The following is a 12810-nucleotide window of genomic DNA, read 5'->3' on the forward strand; positions in this document are numbered from 1 at the left end:
GAAACCGGAGGAGTTGTACTTACATCTTATGCCATCAGCTTGTCCTAGGTCACAGTTTCCTTCCACATATAGCTTTGCAAAAACTGCATAAAAAGCACTTGCAGCAACAAAAACATAATATTCCAGAAACACGCTTTGCCAATACAATCAGCTGTTCATAAAACTTCCTATATCCATCAGCGCGAACTATCACATATCCGCCATGACCTGCCCGAAACCAGAAGTGACGTTATTTTGCGGAAATGTAGTTTTTTACCATCAGGGCCTCATGAGCCTATACTTGTGTTTTTAAAAGTTATGTTTGAAAAAGTTATGACTTTGACTCGTTTCTGGGATGCTTAGGACTCATATTGCACTGCTGGAAATAGTTTATTTTGATGCATATGATGTTTTTTTTGCAAATTTGCATTATAATATTTATTTTTGTTTTTCCAGCAATATATAACAATTGGTGTATTTCAAAAATAAAACTATGAAGACACTTAAAATGGGCGATAATGGCTCAAGAGTTCGTCTTGTAATCAGAAGGTTGCTGGTTCGAGCCCCGGCTCGGACAGTCTCGGTCGTTGTATCCTTGGGCAAGACACTTCACCCGTTGCCTACTGGTGGTGGTCAGAGGGCCCTGTGGCAGCCTCGCCTCTGTCAGTGCCCCTCAGGGCAGCTGTGGCTACAATGTAGCTTGCCATCACCAGTGTGTGAATGTGTGTGTGAATGGGTGGATGACTGAATGTGTAAAGCGCTTTGGGGTCCTTAGGGACTAGTAAGGGGTTTAACAAATACAGGCCATTTTACCATTTTTTTTACCATTTAAAATAAATTTCATGTGGTGGGAAACTAGCTAAACTTTATCAAACAGCATTTTAATTAACAAATCATTTTAGAAATTATACAAAAAATTACAAAAAAATGTTATGAATCAACCTTGAGGTTCTAGCATGACAGTTTAGATGATCTGCTTCATTACAGAATATACAGAATTTGCTTTTTAAATGTTGCAAATATTACGTTCTGGCATATATATGAAGGGCATATTAGTCCAGACTGATGAGAACTCACAAATGAAGAAAAAAACTGTAAAACCATGTCCAGAAACACAGACGTGAGGGAAACCAGCTGGTTCTTCAGGCACCATTACTTGTCTCTTGGCTGGGTTAAGAAAGCATTGATGAACCTACAGAAGTTCTGGAGAAAGTCCACCTGAATAAGCTGCAGAAAGCAGATGGGAGATAGATGGGTGGACTTTCAATAGTTAAGCATTATAGCATGTAGTTAAAAAAAAGTTTGTGGTTAAGGTAGAGCAGAGGTCTGTGTGAAATGCAGAAACAAAAGGCCTCGTGTACAGCTGAAACACTGACACCGCAAGACAACAGGAACTATCTAATCTGAATTTTAGTGCAGATGTGTCATTTTAGCATTAAAGATAAACATATACTGGTTATACAAATATTCTCCATTGATTTTGATTTCAACTTCTAACTATGTTCATCTCTGTGACATATTCCAGTCTCTTGTTTTAATAATATCTCATCTCTATAGAAACAAACAGAAAAGAAAAAAGAAAAAAAAAAGTGTTGAATTTTCTCGGAAATGGAAACCACAGTGCTGACAGCAATGCTCGGTCAGGACAGAGGAGGGTTGTGTTATCTGATGTGAACTGATCAAAGACATAAACAGCATGATGAACAGAGCTTCTCTACTCCGACTGCTCTGTAAGTTCACTTTTTGATTTTATTTTTGGGTTAAGATTAGAAAATACATTTTCACTTTATACTGGATCCAAATCCTAATAAATACGCAACTGAACCATGCTTTGATCGGATTTATGAATATATTTAGTGCCTCAGCACTGGTTCACAGAAAAAATCTAACTCACCATGTTGCAGCAGTAAAAGAAATAAGATACCAAAACCAATTAAATTTTATTCATATATTGCCAAATTACAACAGTTACCTAAAAGTGCTTTATATAGCAACATAAAGACCCTCCAGAGAAAAGAGAAAACCTGAACAATCAGATAACCCCTATGACCAAGTTGACAGTGGGAAGGAAAAACTTTCTTTTAACAGAATGAACCGTCTGGCATAACCAGACTCAGGAAGCAGTGGCAATCTGCTGGAACCAGGCTGAGGCCAGGCAGGAATCTCTAGACTTTGATGTTAGCAGGCAACATTTTGACCTGTAGTGAGATCAGGGAGCAGTTGGAAGAGAGTCTGCAGAGGTGGCCGTATGCTCTGGAGAGAGGAGGAATTAAAGAAAGTAGATGTAGGAAAGAATACTTGTGTGGGTGAGAGGGAGGATGGTGAAAAAGTGAAGATGTAGAAGAGTTTTAATACTTAGGGCCAACCACTCAAATCAATGGACAGTGCACAAGAGTGGTGAAAAAGAGAGTACAGGCTGGGTGGTATAGGTGGAAATGAGTATCAGGGGTGACAGAAGGATAGCAGCAAGAGTAAAAGGGAACGTTTACAAGATGATCGTGAGACCTGCTATAATGTATGGTTTGGAGATGTTGACACTGACAAAAAGAAAGGAGACTGAGCTGAAGATGTTAAGGGTTTCACAGGGAATGACCGAGGTGGACACGAAAAGAAATGAATGCATCAGAGGGAACGCTTAGGTTGATCAATTTACAGACAAAGTGAAAGAGGCAAGGCTGAGATGGTCTGGACATGAGTCTGGTCTAGCCTTCAGATTTGCATGGTGGGTAACAGACGTCTCCGAAAACGTCGGCACACTTTTGCAAATATGCGATGTCTTGATAAACCGAGCAGATATTTGTAATTTACACAGCTACTTTCTCGCCTTAAAATATGTTAAAGGTTTATTTTGTGACCCAGAAAGATTAATAAGAGTAATTTTAAAACTTAGTAGCGGCCGCCATTGTTGGAAACTGGAGTTTGGCTGGGCCGCACTATGAATTCGGGGATATGGTGGGCCACGAAGGACACACCCGACCCATCCTTCAAATTCGGGGAAATGAAGGACGCATTTGTTGGCCGCATTTGAAGGAGTCGACGAATTGGGACAACCTTCGTCGCCCGGCTGTGACGCCTTCAAATGCGGCCTCCGGAGGATGCAGCCGACGCTTTGGGACATGTATAAGTGTATAAAAGTATAAAAGCCCCCAAAGTTCCTAGGATAATTCTGAGTTCTTATACAGGTGTGTGTAAGTTCATGTAAGTTTATATACTGGTATACGTGGGGTATGTGGTTCTGTAATCTATAGTGTGGAGTTTATAGCGAATAACTTGTTAAGAGATCGCCAAATGCCGATCGTAGTTCTATTGGAAGTGGCAGGTTTCTCTTGCCCTTCATAATAAGAGCATTATGGCGGAATATAATGGGGGAGCCTTTATTTTGTGCAACCACCAGAAGTAATTCCTTTGTACTGAGGGTAATTAACCTCACACAGAATGCTGTTTAGTTGCATAGTGTGAGCAGTAGAAGTGTACTACATTGGTCTGATCCTTGTATATAGTTATAATTAGCTATTTTGTATTATGCATATATCTGAGTATGTCATTCTTTTGTAGAAAACCACACAAACACACCTGTGTCTTCTGCACTTTTTCCATTGCATACATGCTTTTTGCTTTGTACATACATGGTTGCGGTTTGCATGGTTTCACTTCCTCTGAATGTTGCACACACTGCTGCAAAATCTCAAGTTAACCCAGCTGTCTTCCTCTGTAGCCGTCATCTCCCTACTGTGCTGCACAACAAAGCAAGGTCAGTAACCTTCTTCTGTCACACTCTAAAGTTTTCATTTTCATAATTCTTTATTTTATACAGGGCCTTGGTCCATTCTCTAAATTCATCCTCTGTCCTAAACAAGCTGTTTTTTAGCTCCTCCCCTTTAAACCAACTCACTTTAAAATAAGCTGTCCTTATCAAACACAAGCTTGAAAGACAGGCAGGTGCTGCTTCTGTGCCTTACCTAACAAACGTGTGGGGGCAATGTGGGCAGACCCACAGAGCCCCCAGTGGGTCCACACACGCTACGCTCCTCTTCTATTCACAAGCCACACTCCTTCTGGCACTCATGCTCCTTCTCACTTCACGCCACTTAGCTAAACTCAGGAATCCAGAAAAGATAACAGGGAGGGTCCAGGGAATCTATGTCTAGAGAATATCAGTTAGAAAAAACGCTAGAGAATTCACAGGAGAGTAAGACGAGGAATTTGCTGGGGTTACACAAACTCAACTTGCATAACAATTGACTCTCTGTACACACAATGCTGTTGAAAAAGAGCAGAGAGAATTATCAGGGACTCACACCATCCAGTTCACCCTCTGCTCAGACACAAAAACTGTATATACAATCTGACACACATCAGAGCAGACACCATCATCAAACACAGAACAAGGTTTTTCAACAGCTTCTTCCCCTTCACTGTCAGACTCATGGCAAAACAAAAAATATTGAACACCGAATGCATAACGGGATAAAATCACTGACTAATATATTCACTGAAACAAATTTGTAAAAATGTGAAATGTTATGCGTGCAATACTAGGAAGTGTATTACCACCCTCTCTTTACCGTGTTTTTTTTATATAGTAAATAGTATAATTTCTCAATTTCATGTTTTATTTCTGTTTTTGTTCTTAGTTGCTTTGTTCTGATCTTGTAAAAATGTAACTTGACCTGGAAAGCTGTGCACAAGAATTCCAATGCTCATGGACTTGAAAAATCTTGACCGTTGAACAATCCAGTGGTAAAGTGCTCTGAGCGACGGCCTTAAGTAGTGGCCAGGAAACAAAGTCAATGAGCGGCAGGTGGAGATAATCAGTCCAGGTGCATGGGCAAATGGCGGGAGCCCAATAATGAGCTCAGCCCAAGCAGTCAGGAGACAGTGGAGAGAAAGTGAGAGAGAGGAAACAACAAACATGTGGCCAAGAGTGAGCCAGTCAGAGAGACACAAGGACCATGACAGAAATTAATCACTCTTTCATCAGTCATCTTTGCCAGTCAACATATCCCTGAACTGCTCAAGTTTAATAATACTGAGCACACCTGGGATGATCTCTCCCTCTGTGTGGTTCACATGAAGCCACTCATCAATTTGGTTGCGTACAGTAGTACATGGTAACTTATGTCATTTTTTAATGTTCTCAAACTGACCCCCATGTACTTTAACCTCTCTGCTTAGCAAAAATGTCTCTTAGGGAAACTATGTGATCAGGCTTACAGTGTCGCATGTCCGCTGTAAAATCGCTAACTGGTTTCACTCCCAGCTCTAGGCTAAGGTATCTGTGTAGTTGCAAGGGTAGTCCTCCATACTTAGCTGTCTGCTGCTCCAACATACCTGTACAGTGATGTCTGCCTCAGGTTTGTTAAATAAAGGATCAGGATCAGCTGCCTGTGCAGCTTGCTGATCTCCAAAACTATGTTACAGGCCTTTAGCTGTGTTATACAGGAAAAGTAGGTACAGGAGACATGAGGGGTATTCCTTTTACAGGCTCTTTCTTAGCTGTTCATTAAGTAGAATTTTAGACCAATCTTTTGTTCATTTACATGTTCCTCCATCTTTTCTCCATACGTACTCTTGTAACACAAACCATGACATCAAATCAAGTTTACATTTTTGAGGTATAAATTAACACTGTGATTAATCTACTTATTATCTTAGTAAACTCTCTTTACATCTTAACATGTGCAAAAATACTTCACATCAGAAAACCATAAACAAGTCTATTCTCCCATCTCCCCAAATCAGTATTTACTATACAGTCCATAAACATTATGAGTGAGAAATGGACCAGGGTGAAGTTATGTTATCAATCATAGAACCTTGTCCAGGAGCTACATTTTTGAATAAATAACACATATACAGTGTGGCCCATCATTTTGTTAGATAATAGCAACTCTCATTTCAACCAGCAGAGAATCTGTGAAAATATTCTTTCAAAATTCAACTTTTATTGAACTAACATGAACAAGGTTTTATGCCTTTAAATATGCAATTTGACAACTCAGAGTACCAACAGAAAAAGTTAAAAAGACAGGAGACATTTGTTGCCTTCAGTCTAGAGTAACTTCCTCATCAAACAGAAGGGGGCCTTGGAGCAAACTACTGCATTCAGTTGCGTCCCTTTTGTGGCAAAGCCATGCAATTACATCTGTATAACCCTAACTAAGAATCAGTGCAATAATTCAGTAAATAAGTCATTTTATAACAATAAATTCTCAAAAGAAATTACAATTGTGGCCATACATTTGTAGGTGTCACACTGTGAGGCGCTCATTTAGTGCAATTAGCTTCTTTAGCCAGTAGGCATTAGTCAAGTCAGGCCCTTGGGGCTTTCCAGCCTTCATGCTTTAGACTCTTTCTTCAATGTCTGCCACTGTGATGGATACTGGACCCTGTTCGGGGAGGTTACTGTGGTCTTCTCTGAGCCACCCCTTTCTTTATCACAGCTTTCTGTAGTTAGAAAGCTGATAGTTGGCTAACTTCCCTCCATGCTGCCTTGACCTTAGGCTGTGGTCTCAATCTCTATGGAGGGTACAGCTCCTTGTGGCTGTTGTTCATCTTGTAGCCAAGCATCTCAAAGATCACTGTTGCTGTGGTATAGATGAGTTAGTTGTTTTCATTGATGCCACAGCCACAGTAGAAATTTATACTGCTGCATTGGTAAAAGTAAGCAGGTGTAAACTTACCAAGTAGTTACTCTAGATAGATTGCAAACATGGAGTCCATTGAACAGCACAAATTGATCTTTCACAACATTCTTTCACAACATTCACAAATTGATGCATTAAACGGGAGTGTAAAATATTAGAAATCCAATCCTTCTTATTGATTTGCATAATCCACTCTCCCTAACTGAGTTCAAAACACTCAGGTCAGCAGGGTCACAAAGTTTCATAACTTCAGTTGATCTGAAAGGTGTCTGATTGCTGCAAAAAGGAAATAATGCACTGTATATTTCTTGTTGTTCTTCACAGCTCGTCTGACTGTGAGTCCCAGCAGCTCTCAGCTGTTTAAAGATGACTTTGTGTCTCTGAGCTGTGAGGAGGACGACAGCTCTTCTGGATGGACTCTGAGGAGAAACACAAGCAAACAACAGAGGACTCAGTGTGGAGATGGGTGGGGAAAACCAGCTGGTTCTTCCTGTAACATCAGCTATATTGACCCACTGGAAAGTGGAGTTTACTGGTGTGAGTCCAGAGAGGGTCCCATCAGTAACATGGTTAACCTGACAGTCACTGGTAAGCTGAGTGTGTGGAGTTAGTGTTGATGAAGCTGTGTGTAAATGGATGAAATGCTGTAGTTTGTCTCTGTGTTGAGGTGGATCAGTGATCCTGCAGAGTCCTGTCCTCCCTGTGATGGAGGGAGATGACGTCACTCTGCTCTGTAAAACAAAGACCACTCCCTCCAACCTCCCAGCTGCTTTCTATAAAGATGGCTCCCTCATCAGGAAGCAGCCTACAGGTCACATGACCATCCAGAATATTTCCAGGTCTGATGAAGGCCTCTACAAGTGTGACATGAGCAATCGTGGAGAGTCTCCATCCAGCTGGATCACTGTCACAGGTGAGGAGCTTCACTTTGATTTCACCTCTTATTTCATCCACATATTCACCTGATCAGGTGCAATTCTCTCCACAGAAAAACCTACAACCACACCTTCACCAACCACCTCAGCTCCTCCCTCTTCCTCAGTACTGTTCCCTGACTCCTCCTCCCTCCAGTTTGTATTCCGAGTGGTACTCCACCTGGTGGTGTTCTGTCCATACTTCATCTCCACTGTCCTCATGGTGTCTTTGTATCGATGCAGAGCCAAAGGTAACACTCTGATTGGTCAATATGCTGGTCATTGATCAGACTGATCATTTCTTCCTGTGTAAGGAGTTGATTTAACTTTCTAACATTTACAGGAAACTACATGCATGTCTCTATGGTAAAGACCCCACTCGACGAAGCTGAGCAGGGATTGAATAATGACTATGAAGATGTCACTATAGAGCATCACTTCTGAAGCAGAGCTCATGTTCAGCTTGATATTGATGAAAGCATAATCCTGCTAAGGATTTATATCATGTGCTGCCTATGTATCACTGTAGCTCTGTACAATAGGTAATGTACAAGGCAGTTAGCTTTTTTCTAAACCAAACTTGCAGATTGGAAAAGATAAAAATTTGAGCAATTCTGAGCAACTATTGTACCCTTTGACTGCAGATTTATTTATTTCTCATTTTAGGAAGACATTCTTTGTTTGCTGTCTCAGTGTCTCACTCATGTGTGAATAATGAGCTTCAAAATAAAAGATTTTAAAGGGAGACTGTTAGCAGGGCCACATAAAGACTCCTTTTTAAACTTGAATGCTGTGCCATGTGCATGAAAGACAACATACACAATATAAAACTATTTCGTTTAAGAACCACTTAAAGAAAATGTTCTTTATTAATGTTTACAGGTTGGTAGAGAGAATTTGTAGAAAAGTGTTGAAGCTACAAAGTATTGAAAGATGTAATAACATACTGTCTGACTCTAAACCTGAGGTTTAGTGATAATTGAAAACAATGTACAATGACACCAGAATTTACCATTTATTTAAATTTGAGTCTTGTTTATATTTTACTGCTACTCTTACACGTTTAAATGGATGCTGCAAATCCTGTAAAAATAATGTTGTTCCTTCATCAAAGAAGAATAACATCTGTAATCAAGGCAACTGGTTTAATAATGAGAGAACTTAAGAACTTGGAAGAATTAAACATTATTTATTGTTTATTTATTGAGATAGCGAAACTAAATTTGGAGATTAGATTCCAATGAGATACAGAAAGGGATCCCAGCAGTGATAGGATTTAGGTCAGGAGCACTTGGAGTCTAGACTCTGGTGGTAGTGAAAATGAAGACTGAAGCTTGGGTGGAGCTCTGACTGAGATGTCACTAAGGTGGAGGTGAGGGGGGGGGGGGGTTGCACAAATGAGAGTCTGAAAGTGAGAATGATGGAGAGCAGAAATGTAAACTACAAAAAAGTGGAGGATGATTGTTCCAAAGAAAGCAGGCAAGAAGATGATTGCACTAGAGTAATGATGACAGTATTGACACTGACGGCTACCGCATGGTAGTGATGTAGAAAATGGAAAAGCAACCCAAACAAACAGATAGATGAGTGATTACAGATCTTTGTTATTGAACTCATACACAAGCTTTATAACTATCACAATGAAAATGCTAAATTATAGACATCTTTACAAGATGAGCAGTTTTTTTCCTCCTCTCAGTGTTTCCTCACATCTCACAATGCTAACGTGTCCTAATAAAATTAATTAAAAACGCAACATGCATTTTTTTTCTTTAACCAAAAATGCTGTGTTAACGCTGACAGCACTAGTTAAAAATGTTACAACTTTAAGGAATTACATTATCTTATTTGTGCTTTAAGGGGGCAGAATACAAATTCTCAACAATTCTCATAAGCAGCACAAGATCGTGATCGAACACAAGGACTGAAATCATTCCTGCTCAGGCAGGTCAGCAATCACTACTACACATCTAATTAACCTCTGCGCAGCAGAAACATGGCTTCACAATGCCTCCACTTTACACAGCCACACAATATAATGTTCAAAAACACATTCGATATTTAAGGAAACAAACAAACCCCCCAAAAGATAAATAAGTTCAAATAATGAGCCAATTTTAGTGGTAATTTCTAATTTGTATTTAACTAAAATGTCAAAATAGAGATTCACTTAGTTCACAACAGTGCTCTGCTTTGGAGTCGGACAGTCTGTTAGGATGCAATCCCATGACTGAGCAAGGGCTGCTGGGTAATGAAGTCACAATAACATAATCTGGACTTTTTATGCAACAAAACTGAGCGAGACTTTTGTCTTGAACTCCAACTTTATACCAAACCAAATGTCTAGTACAGAGAAAGTATAATCAGTGTAGTGTCAGTGTAGAGAATGGAGATCAACCAGGATGGCTGTGAAACATCTGCTGACATCTTGTTGAATTTAATGGTGTTCACAAAGAGCCACAGGTCTTGTGATCACATCATGTACATTAAAAAAACAAATCAAAAAACAAAGAAACAAAAAAGACCAACTACTGAAGCTCACATTAGAAATTATTATGAGTTGTGATTTTTTTCCCTTTTTTAGGGGTCCCCCATCTGCTGAATCCCAATTTTAACCTTGACTGTTGTAATTTTACTGTTTAGGTGTGAAGGTGAAGTCACCCTCTGCCATGTAGGCAACAGTAAATTATTTTTGTTTACTGCATGTCTCCTACAAACTAGCCCCATTTATTTAAATTATAGTTTAAATTGTAACAATATTTGTATTCTTAAATAGTAACATTATTATATTGTTATATTAATATTGCACAGGTTTAGTTACCTTTGTACAATATGGATAGTAGAATCTTCCTTCAAGGAGCACTTTTTACTTTCTTACTTAGAGTACATTACAGAGCATGTTCTTTTTCACTTCCACTCGAGTAATAAACTTGTTTAGCTAAACTGAAGAAGATCTCTTCTCAGCACAGTAGTAATACAAAGTACTACTGTCTATTAGCACTGCTACATTTGTATAGTGCTTCTTTGCTACACTACTTTCATTCAAATATTGTACAGGTGTGTAGTTTAAGCTGCTTAAATAGCAATGCATTGTTTGTGAGACATGTATGCCACCCCAAAATGATCACAGCTCCATCCTTGCCTCCCTGTAAAAATTATTTTGTTTTCATTGCAGTTTAGCGTCACTTTTAGTTCAAGTTTTCTTGAGTATTCTTTCTTTGTGTATATACTGGATTCAAAAGTTCAGAAAAAAAATATTTCTTTACAACCACACACAGTTTGAGGGCACCCATGTTTTGTTGATAAATCTAACCAAACTGAAACTGAAACTATTTTTATGATTTGTAAGGTCAAATGATGGTTTTAGTGGATTTTATTTTTATTTTCTAAAGTCTAGTGTTTGCTTTTAAAGATAAAAGAGAAGATGAGTGTACATGAAGATAATAGGCTAAATTTGTGATTGTGTGCCAGAGTCGACAACTAACTGTGATGAAGGGTACAAACCAAAAAAAGCATTGGAAAAAAATAAAGTTAAAGATTGAATTATTTTTATTCATTCATTCATTTACATGTCATGTGACCCCAAGAAGCATTTAAGACAGAAAAATAATTAACAGAACAATATCATAAAACACTCACCGATTTAAAATAAGATTAATATTAGATGAGAAAACACTGAAGCCTTTGTGGATAATAATCAGAAGTTGAGTAGCCAGTTTTTAAGTGTGTATTTGTGCTAAGATTGAGGTGTGGTCAGGGGTAGGCGGAAGAGACATCAAAGTGGACACAGCCTGTTTACAGAAGTCACAGGTGAACAGGTAAGAGGAAGGACAGCTAGAAGTAAGTTAGTTTTTCCACTGTCTCAGCTGTTGGTCACGTCATGTTTTCTACTCTGTTTTTACAAACATGTTTTATCTTTAATTCACTGCCTCAGACTTTTGTAGATTTTTTAAATGGAAATGAAAAATCAAGTTTTAAAAGTAGCTGCCATGAAGGACCACGTTTGTTTTTTACCATCAAGCTAGAAATTAAACCCACTGCTGTTTTTCTCAAGGAGTTCTTTTTGAGGATCAGATTGAAATTAAGAGTCGAATTTAAAGAACAATTAGACTCAAACACACTATAGAAATATAAAATGGTTTATTTTAAACTAATGAAATCACAAATCTAGGCAGCTTCAGGTTTGTGCCTCCTGATAAAATGCTCTTATGTTTCTAGAGAAGAAAAATAAAACAGTAAATCAAACAGGAATTCAAATATTATGACACATTCTGGAAAAATCATGTCCCACGTTATCAGCAACTTCAGTCTAGAAGAAATTACTGTTTTTAGTTTTCTTTTAAAACATTCACAGAGGAATGAACTGAAAATGTAGCTTAGTAAAGGTATACTGTGGGTGTATGTCGAGGTTCTGTTGAATCAGACTTCATGTTTGAGTGCAAAGACCTGTTAAACCTGCTGCCTGGGCTCTTTTCATTAAAGCACCTCCCACAAACACAGCCACTGTTCTCAGTACTGCTGAATCTGCTTGGGCCCTAAAAAAGTCCCGTCCTCTAACATTTGGTTATTCATCACTTTATTCTGACTGAAACAACGCTGCAGGCTTCAAATTGTCTCTGTTTCACAGGGACAGGCTCAGACAGGTTTCACTTTCACTCAGTTACATTGTTTTTCAGGTTTCTGTGTTACACCTGTTGTTACCTGCAGTAGGTTCATTCACACGTCCAAACATCAGTGTTTAATTTTCTATAGACTGATTTGTTATAGAAATGTTCACAATAACGTGCAGCACTCCCTTCATGAACATCATTTGAAGTGGGTTTAATAAACACATTGCAACATGGAGAGAAACATCCCAGCCAAACACCAGGGTGATCTCTGAAATTTGGGTGGGGTTGCTCATTTTATATTGTTTTTACCAAACTCACACACAAAGAAAATTCCTCAGCATGTCAGTCTATACCTTCTGCTCAAAATGTCCTTGAAACCTTCCCTGAAAAAGAGAGAATTATGACCTTGTCTTCTGCTTAGCCATGGCTTAATCATTTACATCCCTGATAAGCAGAAGGCGTCTCAGTTTAATGTCTCCCATGTACTTATAATGCCCCACTATGTGTATGTGTAGGTGTGATAGAGCATAAGGCCTGTTTGTGGTGGGTATGTATACAGGGTGGGCCATTTATATGGATACACCGTAATAAAATGGGAATGGTTGGTGATATTAAAGTCCTGTTTGTGGCACATTAGTATATGTGAGGGGGCAAACTCCT

At 38.9% G+C, this 12810-nt stretch overlaps 1 protein-coding gene across 2 annotated transcripts; it reads left to right on the forward strand.

The window, feature by feature from the left end:
- Positions 1–1639: 1639 nt before the first annotated feature.
- On the forward strand, positions 1640–10254 carry LOC146521571 (Fc receptor-like protein 5). 2 transcript variants are annotated; one of them, XM_085155168.1, is made up of 6 exons: positions 1640–1709; positions 3695–3730; positions 6951–7214; positions 7294–7539; positions 7615–7791; positions 7884–10254. In XM_085155168.1, exons 1-6 carry the CDS (start codon positions 1676–1678, stop codon positions 7982–7984), a joined length of 858 nt encoding a protein of 285 aa, XP_085011294.1. In that variant the 5' UTR covers positions 1640–1675; the 3' UTR covers positions 7985–10254. The 2 variants fall into 2 exon arrangements, with proteins under 2 accessions (XP_085011294.1, XP_085011293.1); XM_085155167.1 differs by lacking the exon at positions 1640–1709 and having other exon boundaries at positions 2706–3730.
- The last annotated feature ends 2556 nt before the right edge of the window (positions 10255–12810 follow it).

The sequence above is a fragment of the Neolamprologus multifasciatus genome, chromosome 3 (assembly GCF_963576455.1).
Source record: "Neolamprologus multifasciatus chromosome 3, fNeoMul1.2, whole genome shotgun sequence".
Taxonomy (NCBI): domain Eukaryota; kingdom Metazoa; phylum Chordata; class Actinopteri; order Cichliformes; family Cichlidae; genus Neolamprologus; species Neolamprologus multifasciatus.